The 20,729-nt window shown below is 42.2% G+C and overlaps 1 protein-coding gene across 1 annotated transcript in view; it reads right to left on the minus strand.

The window, feature by feature from the left end:
• Positions 1 to 10,904: 10,904 nt before the first annotated feature.
• Positions 10,905 to 20,729, minus strand: part of LOC119175528 (arylsulfatase B) — a 36,067-nt gene continuing 26,242 nt past the window's right edge. The window contains exons 7-11 of the mRNA XM_075878106.1: positions 20,283 to 20,380; positions 17,458 to 17,594; positions 16,008 to 16,184; positions 12,210 to 12,340; positions 10,905 to 11,207 (exon numbers count right to left, since the gene is read on the minus strand). Coding sequence (XP_075734221.1) covers positions 11,023 to 11,207; positions 12,210 to 12,340; positions 16,008 to 16,184; positions 17,458 to 17,594; positions 20,283 to 20,380 — 728 coding nt within the window. The 3' untranslated portion in view covers positions 10,905 to 11,022. The remainder of the gene's footprint in view (positions 11,208 to 12,209; positions 12,341 to 16,007; positions 16,185 to 17,457; positions 17,595 to 20,282; positions 20,381 to 20,729) is intronic.

Here is a 20,729-nt window from a genome sequence, read left to right on the forward strand (position 1 = left end):
GCCGCGTCTTTCGTATACGTGAAGCAGGCCATCTATCTGTCTTTCAGTAGATGGCTGCCTCTAAGATATCTGGAACAACCATGGATTCCTCTGTTTTGTCTTATCAGCAAACTAAAACATTTCTCAAGAATAAACCCCCAGCTTTATCATTGATTCATTTCAATGTCCGCAGCCTCAGAAAGCATCATAATGACCTCATACACTTCCTGACAGCAATCAATCACACGTTTTCAGTCATATGCCTCTCTGAGACATGGTTAACAAATAACGATGGTAATCTATATGGCATGTCGAACTATACCTCTGAGTACTGCAACCGCGATTCAGCCCGTGGTGGTGGTTCTGCGGTCTTTATTGATTCGTCATTGTCATATAGGCGTCGTCACGATCTTTCTTTTACTAACCTAAACTGTGAATCGGTCTGGCTTGAATTTGACCAAACGGTTTTTTCACTGAACGGCAGAAACACCATCATTGCATCAATCTACCGCTCTCCGTCTTCATCTATTGTTCATTTTTGCTCGCAACTTGAATCCCTTCTAAACCTTCTCGTTTTTGAAAACAAAAACGTCATCATATGCGGCGACATTAACATTAACATACTTGACCTTTACAGTCATTCATGCTCGGATTATGTTCGCGTTTTTCAAAGTTTTGGCTTCTCATCGTTAATCACAGCTCCTACTAGGTGCGATCCATCAGGCACGAATACACTGATTGACCACATTTTGTCCAGTTTGACAACGAGCGCCTCTGCGGCTGTAATAGACTATCAGTTTAGTGACCATTATCCTGTTTTTCTCAGAATAGAATCCGCTCTCTTGCCCCGTGCCACAAATCATAAACAAGTCATGAAAGCGGTGTTTAACACAGAAACATTTGTTTCCTTGATTAACCAACTAGACTGGACTGATGTCACACAAAACGAATCTGCTGAGCAAGCCTACGACTCATTTTCTGCTCTAATAGCAAACTGCATAACACAGAGCACATCGCATGTCCCTATTTCTTGGCGGTTTAAAGAGCGAAGAAACCCATGGATCACCAACGGATTATTGCACTCAATTTCAAAAAAAGATAAAATGCATAAGAAGCTTAAGGACCAACCATTTAACACAGTGCTACAAATTCGCTATAAAAAATATTCGAATACGCTTGGTGCAATTTTGAAACGTGCTAAACGTGACTATTTTCAAACGCGCATATTGCTTAATGGAACTGATACTAAACGAAACTGGCAGCTAATTAAAAAGTTTCTGAACAAAACCGATTCCCATGCACGGTTAACGAAAATAAGTACTGCATCCTGCACATTCACTGAGCCAATTGACATTGCCAATGCTTTTAACGACCATTTTGCCAACACTGAAAACAATCAACACCGGCCATCACTTTCCCACTTATCGCGCTGTCCGCAATCTTTTTACTTATATCCTACTTCTAGCGCTGAAGTTCGCTCTGTCATATCATCGTTAAAAACAACCGGGGCGGGTTTAGACTCCATTCACCCTTCACGAGTTAAGCTGATAATCGACTATGTTTCACCTGTTCTTGCTAACATCATCAACAAAATGTTCAAGGATGGCACATTTCCAACCTCCCTAAAAAACGGCAAGATAACTCCCGTCTTCAAGAAAGGTGACCGTGAATGCATTAACAATTACCGTCCTATTTGCATTCTTCCTTTTTTTAGTAAAGTAATCGAAAAGATTTTGTACAAACGCCTCATGTCATATTTCAAAAAATTCGACTTGCTCTCTCCCCATCAGTTTGGTTTCCGTCCAGGTTTCTCAACCGAACTGGCGCTCATTAGTTTCACGGACAAAATCAAACTAGCCATTGATGACGGTTCACTATTTGGTGCAGTCTTTGTTGATCTTACTAAAGCTTTTGACACTATTAATCATTCCATTCTTTTTCACAAGCTCGCATCTTACGGCATTACAGGACCAGCCTTGAGCCTTATTAAGAATTACCTAAAAAACAGGTCGCAAGTTGTACAAATCGACGGTAGTGTTTCCTCTCCCAAGGTTACTAATACAGGAGTGCCTCAAGGATCTATTCTAGGCCCGCTGCTTTTTCTACTCTTCATCAACGATTTGCCCCTAACACTTCGCCATACTGACTGCTTGTTATATGCGGACGATACAACCATATATTCATCTCATAAAAGCATCGCCGTACTGTTACAAAATCTAAATGTTGACTTAAAAAATGTAAGTGATTGGTGCAGTCGTAACTGCCTGCACATTAACCCCACAAAAACTACATTTGTAATATTTCATTCTCCATTATCAAAAGTGCCACCCGTGGTGCTCACGATGGGGGACAATGAAATACCCGTTACTAACAGCGCCAGGTTTCTGGGTGTGACATTAGATGAGCACCTAAAATATAATATTCATGTTCATTCACTAATGCATAAAGTTTCTTTTGGCATACACGTAATCATTAAATCACGTAATTATTTCGAAAGGCCCATTATTCGTTCACTTTATCACTCTTTCATTCATAGCCATCTGTCTTACTGTGTATCATCTTGGGCTAATACTTACTTTTGTCACCTCGATTCCCTTCAACGCCTGCAAAACCAAGCTATACGACTAATGACCTTCAGTAATGTTTTTACCCCCTCTAAACCGCTATACCAAAATCTAAATATTTTGCCACTCTCAGAACTACTTAAACAAAAACTATCTCTATTTATTTTTCGGCTAAAGAGATGTGGCACCTCCATTCCGGCTTACTCAAATGAATTTTTTGTCAACACTAACATTACGAGGTTCTCTTCAAACGACAATCTACTTCTTCCCGCCGCTCGAACAAATTACGCGAAACTAACAGCCCTTTTTTCAGGCATATCCATTTGGAATTCGTTACCATACGAAATTAAATCAGCATCCTCTGTACATACATTTCAAAGCCTTCACAAAAAATACTGTCTCGGCAAATTATGTGGGCAGGCACACTAACTCAGGGATCTGCCATTTTTTTTTTTTTTTTTTTTTTTTTCCGCGCATGCTTGATTTGCTACCATTACCGCTGAATATTTTGCTATCATTTGCTGAATATTTTGCTATCATTTGCTGAATATTTGCTATTATTACCGATATGAATTAATCTTGCTTTTGTTTTGTAGCCGTAATTATTATAGCGTTTGGTATTCACTATTTTATATGCTGCTATTGTGTTAAAACTTACTATGTTCACTTTGTTTTGATGAATTCATGACGCCTGTGTCATGAAGATTTCCCTTATAACTGTGTTTTTATTTTCCAGCGTATATTACAGTCATAGACTTAAATACCATGCCAGTTTTTTTGTTGCTTTTTGTCTTTTTTTTTTTTTTTTTTTTTGTTCATTTCTTGCTTTTACTCTTCTTATGTAGCTCCTTTAGCTTTCCTGTAAATTTTATACATGTATTTTTTTTTTTGCTATCAGAGCACGCTTTTTTCATGCTGCCCACGTTATTCAACTTACACATGTTCTAGTATTAGGAGGTCCCCCCGTCAGTTCCTGAAACTATGGGACCTCCGAATGTATTACTTACTACTAAAGATGTTACATTGTATCCAAAGAAGCTGAATAAATTGATTGAATTGATTGATTGATTGATTACCACATAACCATATTCTGATTCTAACGTTACAGTTGCCATATCACTGAGAGCGGAATAAGCATTGTGTTTTATGAAACAAGCGTTAATTAAGAGGCTTGTGCAACAAAGTGCGATATGTCAACAAAGCATATGTTGCTTAATAAAGCTGGGCGCAATGATAGAAATATTCTTATAGAATTCTTAATTTTAATCAGCCTTGCTAGATGTTCTAATTCTCATCAAACCTTGCTAGACACAATCTGATCATCTTACACTAGTCGCTTACAACCTAATAATACACGCTCCGCCCCCAGTAGTGTAGCACACCCATCATTCACCTGCACAACAGAGCGATGACTGTGATTTTCGTTCTAAATATAAGCACTCTTTCGCTGACAATGCAAATGCTAAGCATAGTATGTATTAAAAATTCATCATTTCTTGTTAAATGGTACGTTTGGCTCAGTAGAGAAGTCGACATTTTTTATTATTCTTCGAAAAAATAAAGATTTCCGGCTGAAAACTATCAAAATGAACACGTGCCTGTATGGGCAAGTCATATACCTAAAATACGTAGGAGGTCCTGACGACACGTAACTAAGCGACTGCTATTAGTGGGACACTTGCGAAAATTCTCTCTGGGTCTGACGATGACCAGTGTGTACGGAGCTCACATTAATTCTTACGCTGTAACCTACAATAGTAGCAGAAGGCGTGCGTTTCATAAAGACTTTGACCTTCCCTATAACACGAACAAACACCTGTTGACCTTAATAAACTTGAAACATATGTATCAAAATCAAGACGGTATGTAATTTCTTCATATTCGTATTTTGAGTAGTCATCAGCCTCATCGCAATTCAAGGTTGAATTGGGAACAACCTTGCAAAGTTCTGTCATATTTGTTCATCTATTTTACGCATTCTTGCGTGCACTGTGCAAAGTTCAAGTTTTTTGTTAGTTTTCCGGATACAACTGCGTTTTTTAGTAGTTCATGAATCCACTCTTACCTAGCTGTGCAAATCATAATTACTGATAAATCCTGGAAGGTTTTCTTTTCTGGCCAAAACCATGATATCGTTATGAGGCGCGCCCTAATAGAGGGCCTGAGAAAGATCGGCCACCTGGAGTTATTTAACGTGCAAAACAAAGCAAGTTACAGGCCTCTAGCATTGATCGAAATGCGACCGCCATAGCCGTGATCAAAACCGCGACATTCGGCTCAACGACCGAGCACCGCCATCACTCTTCCATCGCAAAAGCTGAGCAAGTTATGCGTAATGCGCAATAAATAAATTGTCTGCAAAACGCGCTTCAGAAATAGCAGTATATATTGTGTCATAATTGAACTCGTAAGCGTGGCTTTTTCTGTTGTTTTATGTTACACGACCGCGCACAATTTTTTTTTCTTTTTTTTGTCACCGAGGAAGCATTGTTTAGGACTTGATGTGGCGGTTAACAGCAAAGCAGATTGATTAGCTTTTTTCCTGATCACTAATTATAGCTGACTTTGAAGCAGCAACATGTAAATCTGTTCTATTTTGCAATCGCCGTCTGAGTTGCTACTGTATCACTTCATGCCATACGAGCAATGACAGATTCAAATCCCGGCTGCGGCGGCTGCATTTTCGATGGAGGAGGAAATGTTGTAGGCCTGTGTGCTCAGATTTGGGTGCACGTTAAAGAACCCCAGGTGGTCGAAATTTCCGGAGTCCTCCACTACGGCGTCTCTCATAATCATATGGTGGTTTTGAGACGTTAAACCCCACAAATCAATCAATCAATGACAGAACTGAACCTGCAGCAATCCCGACATCAAACTTGCAGTATCCGATTTCTTAGCATAAGCGCATTTCACCAACCAGATGTGTAGAAATTTTTATTTAGGCAAAGACTGCTTACTTCATGCCAACTGATAAAGGAAAAAAAAAAACACGTGCTGACCCACGAGAAGAAGGAGGAAGCTTAAAATGTGACGTCTGATACAAAAAAATGCTTTAAAATCAGCATGCGTTGCAATATTTAGGTTACACATTCCTGGTTTGAAAGTGTGTGTGCAAAACAAAGAAAACTTCATACAAAGGCGCCGAGCATCACGGAAACGAAAAGCACGGTTTGCAGCACCCCAGAATAAAGATAAGCGCCGAGATCACGTTGACTGCGCTCTCAGCTCAATGTGGGTGTTCTTAGGAGGCGGTGGCGAGAACAACCCTTTGGCGGTGTCGGCAAAAGGAAGCGATAGATAAGCTGATGCTCGTTTTGCTTCGTTTTGCTTTTCGTTTCTGTTTTCCCTCCTGGCATCGCGATGGCGCAGAACATGCTCTTTCCGAATCCAAGCAGCAAGTGTAGCGACCTTTTTGGAAATCCCTTGTGGTTAGCTAGCATCCGGCACTTCCGCAGCGCATCTTGAAGACGCTGCAGTCACATTCGGAAGCCCTGGCCATCTGACTACCAACGCTGCTGCCGACTCGTCATCGCAGCAAGCCCGAATGCCAAGTATTGACAGCCGTAAGCGGTCTCCTCATTCGAGACCGTAGTCATCTTTCGTTATTCCAAATATACGGCTCCCATAAGGCTACTTACAGCAAAGTAAACCCCTATAAAACCTTCTTGTCTTTGATGTTCTGCTTCTTGTCCGTTGTTTGATGCTCGGATTCCATGGCCGGATTCCATGATCAGTATGCGAAGACTCATAAGGAATTCAGTAACGCTCCCGTATATCGGGTAAACTATATGGTCATCGCTTCCCTGAAGTCTTGGGGCAAGGAAATGGTGACGACTTAAAAAAAAAATACGCTGAATGTAGTACATGGCTTCTATTTTTGATCAATGTCGGGGCGACATCAAGATAAAGCTCAATGCCACTTTTCTTGTTGAACATATTTGTCTGCGCTGGTGAACTGGTGTGGCAGCCGTACCGTAAACAGAATCGTCAGCGTCAATCTCGATAGACGTTTATATTTTCTTGTGGTACGGCTTTCGGAGAAATTGACGGCCATGACCGATGTCACTCGACCTAATGATTCTTCCTCTTCCCTCTGCAGTAACCACACAAGGTCGCGGGTTCGATTGCTAAATGCGATGTTTGTGTCATGTTGGAGATAGGATGTATGAAAAAATGCTCATCCAAAGCTCACTCAGTGCATGTTAAGCAGCGCCACGTTGTTAGAATTGATGAAGATACCTGCACTAAGAGATGTCACAAGGCCTTTTCAGGAAGCACACTTTCACTTTTGAGGGGAAAAATATTCTGCTTTCTTCAGCAAATCAGAAAGGAAAGGAAACAGAGGTTCTCGAAGACTATAAGCGTTGTACTTTGATATACGCATGAGAAAGAGAGATTGAGGAAAAGGCTGCTAGGGCAACCAGAATTGTAGAATCTAGATTGCAACCATGAACTCAAAACTCTAGATTATTGTCGCGGGTTATAAACCACGGTGGTTTTATTCAGGAAAGTAGTACTGGGTGTCGTACTCGGAGAAACGCTACAAGAGAGGGCCGCCAAGCACGTCTTCTTCATCACTAATTTGTGCTGTGCCTCTCAGGAAGATAAGTGGCATTTATAGTCATCGCTAGCGCACACCTAGACACCCCGATGAAGGTGACAATATTGCATAGAAAGACAGTGCCAGTGGGCTACCGCGGCGAGTGCTGGAAGGCCAAAGAAGCTAGATTCGGAATCAACAGAAAAAAAATATGTATGTATGTCAGTTTCAGTTTCAGGTGTTTTTGAGATGTGAGATTCTGGTTGTGCGCCTACCTGCATGCCTCCTACAGACAAGGAAGAAGCGAATGGTGCGGCAGCATCACTAGGTGGAAGCTGAAGCGGGCGCGGGGGGTATACGGCACGCGGCAGTGTAGGCAGATTAAAGATTAGATGCCACAACGCTTCAACGTATGTTGCCATTGTTCGTGATCCCCCACTATACATGCTAGCGCTACATGTACGAGTTACGACGAAATTATTCACGTATTCACAGCGTCGTTTTACAATGAAAAGAGAACATGTTCAACAACACAGTCGTGCGGTCGTTGTCAGACATTCTGTCGCGATGTTGCACCCGTCCGTGTTATGCGCCAGATCTAAACCTTTTTACCGACTAAGAAGACAACGAGCACAAGTCCTTTGTTACCATTTTTTGCCCTTCAGCTGTAAAAAAACATGGAACACCAACTGGCCTGCTCCCACACCTTGCTTCAGTATAGATCTGAAAACCCTGATTTTAATATCGCAAGCCCAGATATTTCATATCGAAACCACACAGCTCGAACGTGATCTGGATTATTTTAGGAGCGAAGCTCCTTAAGGCGTGGCTCGTGCATCCAGTTGCCGTATGTACTCATCTCCAGTTAATTTTTGAAGCGGCGGTAGAGGGTGGTACTTGTACTATATAACGAATGCATATACGCTGAAAAATGCCAGATGGTACATTACTAAAGGGTGTTACTTGTAGGAAAGATAATAATGAAAAGTGAGGTTTGTGAAAAGAGAATTTACATCACAGGTACAGAAGGAGAGAGAAATGTTTGCGCCACTGCGATCACGTGTTCTTCGGCGGCGCCGTGTTGGCGCACGCGCCAACAGAGGCTCGTCGACGGAGGATGAACAACGCTGCCCAGCGGCATGCGCGCAGGGCGGCGGTGGCTCGCGCTCCAAGAAGCAACCCAGCCGTGTGGGCGCGGGAGGCCGAAGCTAGACGTGATTCTGCGCGGCGATGCCGTGAGAACCCTGCAGTACGAGCGTGGGAGGCCGGAGCTACCCGTGATTCTGCGTGGCGGTGCCACGAGGACCCTGCAGTACGAGCTTCACCCACTCTCCATCATTCACACCATGGATATACTGGCAATTGTTTGCTTCATACCCCGCAAAGATCTCCTGGATCTGATTTACGATGACAGGGGAGCGTACTAGGCCCCCTTCTGTTTCTGGTCTACATTAATGACATTGTCAATGTATTTAGCACCCCGGTACAAATTCGTTTATTTCCTGACGATTGTGTTTTGTTTAGAGATGTAACCTGCATTAGTGACCAATGTGATCTTAATACTAACTTAGGCAATGTATCAAAATAGCGTGAACAATGGGGAATGCTTCTCAATGCAAACAAATGTGTGTATCTCCCCATAACGCGCAAAAAAGTCCCATTAGACTACACATACAATTTAGCTGAAGCACCTTTACTTAAAGTAGCCTCCTATAAATGCTCAGGCTTAACGTTAACAAGTACCTTATCCTGGAATTTGCACATAAATAACATCTGCTCTGCCGCTTTACGTAAATTATGCCTTCTCCGCCACAAGCTCAAGACTGCTCCGCCTAGTGTTAAACTCCTCTCCTACTTTTCCTTAATTAGGCCTAAACTTGAGTACGCCTCCATAATTTGTGATCCCCACACAAAAATTAACGTTCAAAACCTAGAAAGAATTCAAAGAAAAGCAGTACAATTCAGATATAGTAAATTTATGCCAACCGACTCCCCTACTGCATTACTAACGGTAAATGGTATAGAACTATTACAAATTCGAAGAAAAAAAAGTCGGCTACAGTTTCTTTCAGACATAGTGAACCACAGGCTACCCTTAGACACCGCAGCATACGTATCTCCCTTGTTAAGTAGACCCACTCGACACCACTATCCTTATTCCCTAACGCCAATCTTCGCAAGGACTGGTACTTTTCGGTACTCCATCTTCCCACAAACAATAGATGATTGGAATAAACTAACCGAAGCATTTCCTCAACGCCCTTGACCATTTGTGTAAATACTCTTCTTCCATGACTTCCTTGAATTGTATTATGACCTTGTTGTTCAATTGTTACTTTTTTTAAGTCATAACCCCTCTGTCTTATAGCAAAGAAATTGTGTAAAAAACGCTTTGCAACCTTGTTTCATTCTGTTATTTAGTGTGTTTCATGTATGCTCACCCTGCTTGGACTTTTTGTCCGCAGTATTGTATAAATAAATAAATAAACAATATGACAAACCTTTAATAAGTACGTCATGTTTCAAACCAGCATCCTTCAGAGACTATACCGTTATATTGAGCAATATTGAGAACCTCGCACGTGGGTATTGATTGATTGATTGATTTGTGGGGTTTAACGTCCCAAAACCACCATATGATTATGAGAGACGCCGTAGTGGAGGACTCGGGAAATTTAGACCACCTGGGGTTCTTTAACGTGCACCCAAATCTGAGCACACGGGCCTACGACATTTCCGCCTCCATCGGAAATGCAGCCGTCGCAGCCGGGATTTTAACCCACGACGTGCGGGTCAGCAGCCGAGTACCTTAGCCACTAGACCACCGCGGCGGGGCCGCACGTGGGTATGGTCAAGAGGTGAGAAAGTGTAGTCATAAAGGGAAAAAGAACCGTTTAACAGCAAAGTTCTTATCATCGAAGGTTGCCGTGTGTCATAGATAAAAAGCTACCGATCTTATGAACCGGCCATGCTTCCTTAATATTCTTCGTCTTCTTTTTATTATTCGGCTTCGCTCACAAAACACGTGCATCGTTTTGTCCGTTGTGAGATGCAATTACTTTGATGGACGAGAAAAGGAGTAAAAAGAGAGAGAGGGAGAAAAAAAAAGAAAGAAAGAAAGAAAGAAAGAAAGAAAGAAAGAAAGAAAGAAAGAAAGAAAGAAAGAAAGAAAGAAAGAAAGAAAGAAAGAAAGAGAACTTTAATGAAAAAATAATTCTTGGCGAGATTCAAGCCCCCCTACCTACAGTCCGCAGGCGAGTGTCGTAGACGCTCGGTTTCAAAAGTACGCCAGGATAGTATAGCATATAGACTAGTATAACGTAGAATGACAAAGGAATCAGAAAAGAAATTGAGGGATAGGGGGGTATGGGATGGTGAGAGGGAGGGAAAGAAGGAGGGGAGAAAGTAAAGCATAGCGCAAAAAGTAGGAGGGAAATGGAGATACAAAGATGTAAAAATACAGTGGAAGCAAGAAATTGAGAGAAAGAGAACGAAATAAGAGAAACAGAAAGACAGAAAGAGTGAGTAAGAGAACGAAAAACAGATGCGAAAAACGGCAAGCATAGCCACGTAAAGTATAGTATAGCAAGTGGTGGGAAAGGGAGAGGTTAGAGGGTAAAAGCCTAGCCAAGCCATCACCGGCTAGGGGCCCACTAGCTCCGCTGTGATGTAGCCCTACGTGAGTTAGTGCAAACTGCGCTAATAATTTTTTTTCAATCCGACTGCCGTGATTTTCTTGTGCAAAGAAAGCGCTATTCAAATACATCGCACCTCAAGTGTCGTAAGCGGACGTTGACACAATCGGCGGACGACACAATACGTTGTGTCTATACGTATTTATTGTCTCTCAATATCCTCGCGTTTTCCATCATTACTGGGGCACGGGCTCGTCTCAGAAGAGCTGTCACATCTGCGCACTCGTCACTTGAAGTTGCCGCGCTACCTGCGCGGCATGCACCACCCGGGCGTGTACACTCCGCCCCACCGCCGAGGGTCACCGCGTGGATCGGCGCTTGGGTTGTCCTCGGGAACCATGCTGCGCGCGAGCCTCCGCAGCCGTTTTTCGAGCAACTTTACGAGCTGTGGCTGCGACGACGACAGGTCATGCTTCTCTTCCGGGTCGGCTGCATGTATGAAGGAGATAGGAGTCAAGTTCGCTAATAACCAACGCAACAGATATGACCCAGGCCACAAAAGACTGTATTGCACAGGCCAAAGATTGCGGAGATCTGATAGAGCATGTGTGCATGGAAAAGCTGGTATTCAGCCGCTCTGCGCCACAAGCTCATTTTGAGTGCTCGTAATGGCTTCAAGCGAATATGGGTCTAGCTTGGTCGTGTCTTGTCTAGTCGGGAACAGTCGCTAAAAAAAAAAGGAGGCAGCATTCTTTGCAAACAGTGATCACAACTTAGCTTGATTCGTACAACATGTGAGCACTTTATTTATTCATTTTTCAAAACGACAAATATCTGAATGGTAAAGTATTAGGGGAAGGCAGCTGCTATGGTGTGTTATTTTGTTACAGTGAAATAAAAAGGGTGCCAAAAAAAGGAAAGGGAGGTCCACCAAAAATATAGTTTAGTTTGTCCAAACATCTTTTATCAGAGTGTCTGCACATTCCCCGTGCTCTCGTTCTTACACTGGCCTGTACGAAATCTTTTCCTTAGAGACATCAGGAGAAAGACGAATATATAACAGAACATTCTTAAAAGACGGTTGCAAGTCTGGTGAGGGACTAGAAGAGAGCAAGAACAAGAAGAAATATGCACGAAACCAAACTTATGCTTTGCAGTAAGGCAGAAAAAGATCACCTATAAAATCGTACTTTTTAATATGAAATATTCAAGTCAGATAGGGGAGGCAATAGACCAAACTATACATTTAGCATAGTGGCCCACAGGCTCCCACCGAGTTTCAAAGGGACGCCCACGGCATCATTTCATCAATGAATCCTACACATAAAGGGTAATCTACTTCCTGAGATAATAAAGTGAAGGGAGGACATAAAGACGTAAGCTAAGAACAAGTTGAAGTATTGCGTTCGCTAAAGAGAAGGAAACATGAAACTATGATGCATGTCTGATGAGCTACAGCATAAAGATATTTGCCGTTACTTCTTTACTTACTGCGAACATTGAAGAGGGCACGCGATATGTTCCCGAAGTCTTGCTTTTTAAAATGTTCATCGAAATCAGGTTCCGGATACCAGCCATTCGGGTGGCCAGCGTCACCTAAGATGAACTTGTAGTCGCCGTCTCTAAACAAAAGTATCAAACAGGTCATGCATGAGGCACAGTTCATGTCGCAAGTGGACAGCGCTAGTAAAAGTGAAAACGCCTTGGCTTTGTCTTTTATGCGCTTTAATTACAGGTATCTTGCCTGCTGCTCCAGTACAGTACAGTACAGTACAGCACCCTGTTTATTCAAGGGAGAATAATAATCATTTTTCTGCGTGAGCACGAGAACATTACTATATATTCAGGAAAATGCAAATTTCTTCAACACTTTGTGCTAACCCTGGTTCCCTGGACGAATTGGGCCTAGATCTTTATCAACATAACAGAGAAAGGAGTCGTGAATTTTACATTATAAAGGAATTACCTTTTTTTAAATACTTCCAAATGTGTTTATATCATGATCATTCACACTTCCAACAAATACGTTATTTTCACAATGACACATATATAATATAAATGAATACAACTGCGTCAAACAACAGGCATTTAAAATGAAGCTCATGTTACGCAGAAGTCCTAACGTTGCTCCTGATGAACATTGAGAAAAAAAAGTACCACAGTGCGTACACGTCCACATATATAAGCGTGAGTGTGTCTATACACGTACATACTTTGCATATATAACGCAACACGCTGCAACCAAAAGAAACGAGCTTCAACGGGAAAATAACGCCGTGCAATTATTTTTCGCTTTTGAATTGCCATCAAATGAACCGTGCTGTGAACGTACGCCGTGTTTACGGCACACGGGCGACTAACTCGCTGCTCGTGAGAGCACTTCTAAGAGCCTTTGGCTGCAATAACCACAAATCCATATGAATGAAACGAAATGGTGCCTCCGGCAGTACGTAGGTGGGGTGCTGGCATGAACGCTGTGGCACGCACGTTATCCAAAGCACGCGACCAATTTCTGTTCAGCACATATGTGTATGCTCTGGTCTGAGCAGTAACCGTCGAGGAAAGATTATCTCATATTTCACTGGTTTTACCAATTACAACGCTTTGCCGTCGTTCTCATTTTGTGCAATTTATGAGGCGTCTAGATCTGGAGTAAACGTTTGGAGGCATATGGCTCGTCCAGGGCGCCCTTGCCTCAACCCAGCAACAGTCCTCTTTCATGCTCAATCGCACCAGTATTCTCGCACTGATAGAAAGCTGCCTGGGGAATCGGTGCGATTCTGAAGCTTGCTGTAGCTGTCAACGATTAACCATTGGGTGAGACAAGCAACCCTCTAAAGAGGAAAACCATAAACTGGAAAGTTTGTGTCAGCACTACTTTTCACGTCTTGTCAAAATAGTATCGATACATATCACATCTCGAGGTAGTTGTGATATACCGTATGGAGAGGTAAAAGTTCATGAGGTTGACTTTAAGTCAAACTGGGGGCAATGTAACATTCTAGCTTCATTTGCTAAATGGTTACTCGGGAATCACAAAGTTTTCTGTTGAGAACATGCTCATAAGAGGTACGTTCTTATATCACTTTTAAAAAGTGCTAGTTTGGCCACAAACTTCATTTACATTGTGCTATGTTTTTGAAGGTTTTCTCTCAATTTAGATTCGCGGATGACCACAGGTTCTACAGTCAATGTAGCATATTTGTACGTACTCCTAAAAGAATACCTTGCCTGTTTTTGTTTTTGTTTTTTTGTAGCGGAGAGGCAGAGAAAGAATGAGCATCTGCTATATTGAGCTACAAAAACGAATTTATTTGGTTGGTTGGTTGGTTCCTCAACAACGTGGCGCAAACCACCAAGGGGGATAGGGCATGAATGGGACGATGGCTTAATTTTTAAATTATTTTACTTCTTTAAAGGAAGGGTTGAATTCAATAGTTATTATAAATAATATTTTAATGGTGTTGGATTTCAAACAAACAAAGAAACAAAGAAAAGCCTTGAAAAGGATAACATATAATAAACTTACACAAAAAAGAAAAAGGCTATACATAAAACAACTAAATTTATCTATGTTTAGTATTGCATTCTTTTAGATTCTCGTAGGAAATTTGTAACAGCGGTAAAAGCGCTCCTGTGGCTGAAACCAAATGCAATTGCACCAAATGAAAGAATCACCCGAAGTGTCAAGTTTAGGTCCAACTTTCGTAGAGGTTCTTCTAGCAATTTTTTCTTTTGACTTTTGAATTTTCGGCATGACAAAAAAAAAGTGCTCCAAAGATTCTCTCTCATTACAGTGAAGGCACAAAGACGACAGTGAAAGACCCGACCTGCGAAGGTAAAAGTTCAATGAAGAGACTCGACAACGCAGCCTTGTAATCACTATTTCTTCTGTTCTTTATGAACAGCACTTGTTCTTCCAAAGAAACTTTAGCTGTGGATAGTATGATAAAAACAAAGGAGATTTTTTGAAGTTACTGATTTATTCCACGGTTCCCGCGCACCTCTTTCGACTAATGTCAACTACGTAGTCGTCGCTGAGCCAGCACGCCAGCACCCAACATTTTTAATACTATGCTTGTAAAATTTGCTCTAAAAACTCTAACGTGGGCTAATTACAGACCGCATGAAGAGGGCCATGACGTTGTCACAGAACAGTTTGCGGTTTTCATGGAAGCATAGAAATAGAAAGTTTATTGTGCCTGTAAATGCTTGTAAAATAGACTGTAAAAAATACCTCAGTGCAAAATAAGCCCTATATAAATGTATATACAAGTAGATAAGACTGTTTAACGCGTGGGTTTCAGTGCGACCATGTTGGGCTGCTATCCTTTGTGTTTCTTACCTTCAGTAGCTAAATTCAAAGTGTTGCGGTAGACGCTTACGCATCAATACGGTTGGGTGTTTGCTTACGATGTTTCTTACCTTCATTGATTCTCGCCTCGATATGGAACGATCTTCCTGCTGACATCGTGCACCACTCCAGCATCGCCCATTTCAAAGAAGCCATCGAACAAATCATCTGTTTGTGAACTGTCTACCCCCTCATGTAACACCGCTTGACTGGGGCCCTTGAGGTATTATAAATAAATAAATAAAAAAATATTCCAAAACAAGGAATCATCGACTCAAGCTAAAGATGGCGGAGCCCAGGTGTCTTACGGAAAAGTCTATAAACCCAGCCTACCACAGGCGAACGTAATTTTCTAATGGCGTGAGTGATGCGCTGCATGGAGCGGAGCCACCAAAGTTTTTCTCGGTGCAAATTGTTCAATTTAAGCCAAGTTTAAGAAAAGCTGAAATAGCTCAACTGCACGCGCACCTGACCACAGAACTAAATCGATCGCCGGAATGCAGACACTCGCAGAGAAAGCAGCTTGTTAGGTCGTGTATGGCTGACCAGTCAGCCAGTGTTGCTCGACTATCGGACCATTAGTGCTTGCATAAATACGGTCAATGGAAAATAATTATTTTGTTTAACAAACGCATTAAAGTTTCGCCAGGTTCTTTGTAAACGCACAATAATGAACACACAGAACACGCATTATTTTCAAAAATCTAGTGCCATTGCCCCTTAAAAACTGCTTTATGCCACACAAACCGGGGTAATTACATTATAGGAAGCAGAATTGTCCGTGTCTTTGACAACAATATCACGAATGAAGTGTACCCAAAAAGATACCGAGCAGTCTGAATAAATGTAGACAAACGTTTGTTTCTAGTAACTCAGTTTCTCCACATCGAGACATAATGATATCTTTCAACAGAGCGTATCAATATGACCCAAACCTGATCGCTCCTTCCAAATGTGCGCGCTTTCGGATGTTGTAGACGAATCGGTGGCGCACTTGAGCTGCATCCTCGCTCAAAACCTTCCACTGGTTCACTCCGTCGATGCTTCCGGGCTCATCTCTCTTGCCGGCCGCGTCCAACAGGGTCGGAAACCAGTCGACCGCGTGCACTACTCTGCGACAAGTGATGCACAACCATATAGACACAGAGGTCTAACAGCATGATGCGTGTGCTGCGAAAAGCAACACTTCTTTGTGTTGACTTGTTGCTAACAGTGTCCAAAAAGAAGTATATATCACCGAGGCTTGTGTTTTATAGAACTAGTCTGACATGTATCATAAAATAAATGAAAATACGGATAGGCTTCAGCGCGATTCAGACGAGGACCATAGGAGACACACAGAACACAGATGAGCGCTGACTTACAACTGAGTTTATTTGCACTTTAACAAGCCTTTTTATGCAGCAAAGCCGGCCTGCTTTACCCATGCACAAAAGAGCAAGATATTCTTTTTGCTTATAGATGTTAGGTTCCGTTTATATTGTCTTTTATGTTGCGTGTATATGTAGGTAATACAAGCAGGTTTTGGCGCATAAAAATGCTTGTTCAAGTGCAAATAAACTCAGTTGTAAGTCAGCGCTCGTCTGTGTTCTATGTGTCTCCTATGGTCCTCGTCTTAATCACGCTGAAGCCTATCTAATAACTTGAAAACTCACCCAAGTCGAAGTGATTTTGAAAATGCGGGTTGTCTCGTTTAATGGTAAATCCCGGATACCTCCAATACTAATAAGAACAATGAAGAATACAAATATTTATTTATTTATTTATTTATTTATTTATTTATTTATTTATTTATTTATTTATTTATTTATTTATTAGGTGGTTGTACTCTTAGTAAGATGAAAAAAAGAACAGTTCAAGCCCGACAGGCATTCAACCGGAAGTCTCGCCACTTTTTTTTGCAATATAAAAGTTTCTGTGAACATATTAAACAATTAACTCTTCAGATTACAGTATACAAAATCAGCGCAAGTGAGGAGGGACACGAAGACGAGCTAGACTAAGACATGTCTGTCCGACTTCATTTGCACAAATTTCACAAATTGAAATTGCAAGACCAATTATATTAACCTGCTTTATTGTACCATGGCACATTACGTACGAAGGCGGGCTATGCAAGTTATTAGACCACCTATCGCTTTAAGCTGTAAAGGTAGTAGTGTAGGGTTTTCACGACGCCTGTCAATATTTCAGAAATAAGATGGGTTCAAGGTATTCCACTTAACTCTGCCGCCCTGACATGAAAGAAAGAAAGAAGAAAAGGAAGCCTGTTTGCAGCTTTATTATTCTGTTGCAGGCTGTGTTCCGCTCAAAATTATATCAGTAAGGTTAGCATGTCTACTATATTTACCACTTGAAACTTGCTTCATAAGAGCAGCAACATACTTGTTGTTTGTGTAGCCGGACTTCTTGAGTACTGGTCCTGCTACGAAAGCCGGCACTCGGGTACCACCCTCCCACAGGGTGTTCTTGTTTCCCCGCAGCGGCCAATTGTTCCCGCCGAAAAGAATTTGTCCACCATTCTGTAAATTGAGATTCTAGTTTTGATGTTAGGCACAACAGCAAAAGAAAAATTGAAGTATTGCGCGAAAGCTCCAGTAGCAAGAAACCGAGTACAAACGTTGGTAAATCATCGTGCGCGAATTTCGTGCGATAGCGTGTTTTTTTCGCAGCTAAGTCATGATTGATATGTGGGTATTACGATACCAAAACCAGCATATAATTATGAGAGGCGCCGTAGTGGAGGGGTCTTAAAATTTCGACTTCCTGGGGTTCTTTACGTGAACCAAAATCAGAGCATACGGGCCTACAGCATTTACGCCTCCATCGAAAATGCAGCCCTGATGATCAGGAGCCGTGACCTGAGGGTCAGCAGCCGAGTGCCTTAGTTACTAGACCACCACGGCGGGGCCACAGCTAAGTGGTCCGTACGCCATTATTCGTATACGTTTTTACGTTACATTAGAGGGTACACATTTTCGTAATTCTGCTTTAACAAGAGTTCACACATAAGTGATCTGTGTATCGAGAACCCTACCTCATAGAGCGACAGCACTGACAGTTACATTTGTCCAATGTCCAACATCCCGTATATAGTACTATATTACAAAGAAAAATATCTCCGCTTTTTTCAAGACGTAAATATTACTGCCCCGACGACATTATTAAATAAGTCACGAGCGTAAAGTTTTTCGGTGAACAAACAATCAGTCGATTCTTTATGCCGATTTGATAAATACGAATTACGCTTATAGAGCTGCCACGAAATGATATGTTAATGGGCCAGTGCCAAGCCAATCAACGGTATCGCCAGCAGAGAGGTGTCAAGGAACGTTGGAGCGAGCGTTACAGGAGCCACTCTACAAGGCCAGCGCACCGAACTAATTCCACGTCAATCCTTCCTTCTTTTCTTCGTGACGTTTGAAGCTCGTTAGCGAGAATGTACCAGAATGTGTTGTGTGCATGCACGCACGCGCATTGTGTACTTGCATACCCTCACGATTGATTCGTATGCCACAGCACGTTTTGCCATCGCTGTTATTCTCGTTCAGGCTGAACGGGCCCACAGCTACATCACGTGCGACCCAAATCCTTGTGCAACTAGCGCACGCGCAACTCCGTCCCTCTTTTCCTGTTTCCTATGCAAGATAAGATTGCACCGTTGAGACTTTGTATCAAGGATTCAAAGAAAAATAGTGTCGCGATCTATTATCATAAGTAAAACGATGCCAGAAAGCCACATTGATACCTGCAGTTTCTCCACCATCCAAAAAGAAACCAAGAAGTTTCCTCAAAAAGGTTCAGCCTCCTAATCTGGTAGTAAAGAAATAGGAAAAACACTAAAATAAGAGTAGCTAGCTAAGAAACTACCACGTTCGCTTCTCATAGTCCACGTAGGGTTTCGAATTGTGCTTCCTGTATGAAAGCCAAGCATAAGTGGCTTTACACAACTGTTGCATCAGAACTGTCTTGGATTTGATGGTTGGCGCCCTACAAAACACAAAACTGAAAACCCGCTTACATAACCCATATTGTTTAAATAACATTTTTTAAATGTCCCTTGCGCACTCAGAGATCTGTCAAAATACAGTATACCACACGAACTTCGAAATCGTGTAAACTCCGCACGACTTCGCTAACCTTTGAGTTCAAAGCTTCGTATGGTAAGAAGTTGGGAAATAAAGCTTGGACCGTCTCTCCAAACATAGGATGCGAAGCAGCAGCGGTGCGTCGGGTGTTGACCACGTTGAAACGGGCGTCGACGCAGGTGCTGCAAGAACGGCTCAATGCGAAACGCGGTAGCATCTACTCGAGTAAACGACGTTGCCATTCGCGAACGCGCTCGGCTTCGCTAACCCTCGCAACGCCGGCGACGGCTGGGTAAGGCGTAATTGCATCGGCGGAAATTTCTGCGAGCGCAGGAGTGTTGTCTTCCGGCGTCCTCTCTATCGTAGATAAACGAGCCGAAAGAGTGTTACCACTGGATGTGCGCTCGAGCGTTGCGAGTGGTGGAGAGGGTGAAGTGAGAAGAGGTAACCTTTAGAGCCATTTTTCAACGCGTTTGTTAGGCGCGCGTCAGGCTTATTGCACGTGAACTGACGAGTCGGTGGAGTAGCGAGCTGCATTCGCGGTAGCAGAGCCAGCGCGCGAAAGGCGAAAGAGTGACGTCAGCGCGCACAGCAAGGGGCGCGTGACGTCACTCGTATGGAGGGAGAGCTGCTTCGCATCTAACAAAAGCTGGAGGCTAACATGCGAAGGGAAGAGAAAAAAAAAAGAAGCCTTTCTTTTCTCCAGTTTTCCCGCCTTTTGTCTAGACAATCATATTTTTATATTGACCGCATGGGCATGTCCAATAGCATGGGTGGTGGGGTCACGTGTTATTTGAAAATGCCGTTATTAAAAAAAATTGATTATAAGCAGAAGAAAAGTTCAGAATGCGATTACTGGGTTGATTCTCAAAGACAACGGAGTAATTCATTATTTTTCATTGAGAAACAACCACCGATCCGGGAAATAAGCGTATTACAATATCTTTGTCGCCCAATTATAAGAGTTTTAAAGTAACTCACGTGAGAGTTAATGGGATTTATCTTCTACGCTTTGAATCCTTCACAGCACTAGTTTCTCTTTGACTTTCTGTTTTGTTTCTCTTAGTTTGGTTTGAGCCATAGAACTACCTGGTCATTTAGTTAAGAGTGAACATTACTTACATCACTGCTAAATACCAGCAGCGTGTTATTCCAGTATCCGTAGTGCAGAAGAGCCTTCTCGATTCTTCCTACAGCTTCGTCTAGTGCATTCAGCATGCCTGAAAACAATAAAAAAATATTTTTGAAGTGTGTCTTTCTCTGTTGTTATTACTTACAAATGTTATCACTATGGAGGCGCTTCACACATCTCTTCTTTCTAATACCACCTAAGAAAGGTCTGTCGGTTCGTGTAGAGTGTTTCATGTCCTTGCATCGGCATGGTGCCCTGAATATGCAGTATGAGCTTTTCGAATGAAGCATTATCTAAGAATGAGAATATAACACAAAAAAGGCGAAAAATATAAATTTCGCCTTTTTTAAGCAGGGAAAAAAAATTGACAGATTCCAAGTAAAGTGGGAATAGGTGATATGCGAAGCACGATTGAGGAAGGCTGATACGTGACTTTA

The sequence above is a fragment of the Rhipicephalus microplus genome, chromosome X (assembly GCF_043290135.1).
Source record: "Rhipicephalus microplus isolate Deutch F79 chromosome X, USDA_Rmic, whole genome shotgun sequence".
In the NCBI taxonomy this organism is placed as follows: Eukaryota; Metazoa; Arthropoda; class Arachnida; order Ixodida; family Ixodidae; genus Rhipicephalus; species Rhipicephalus microplus.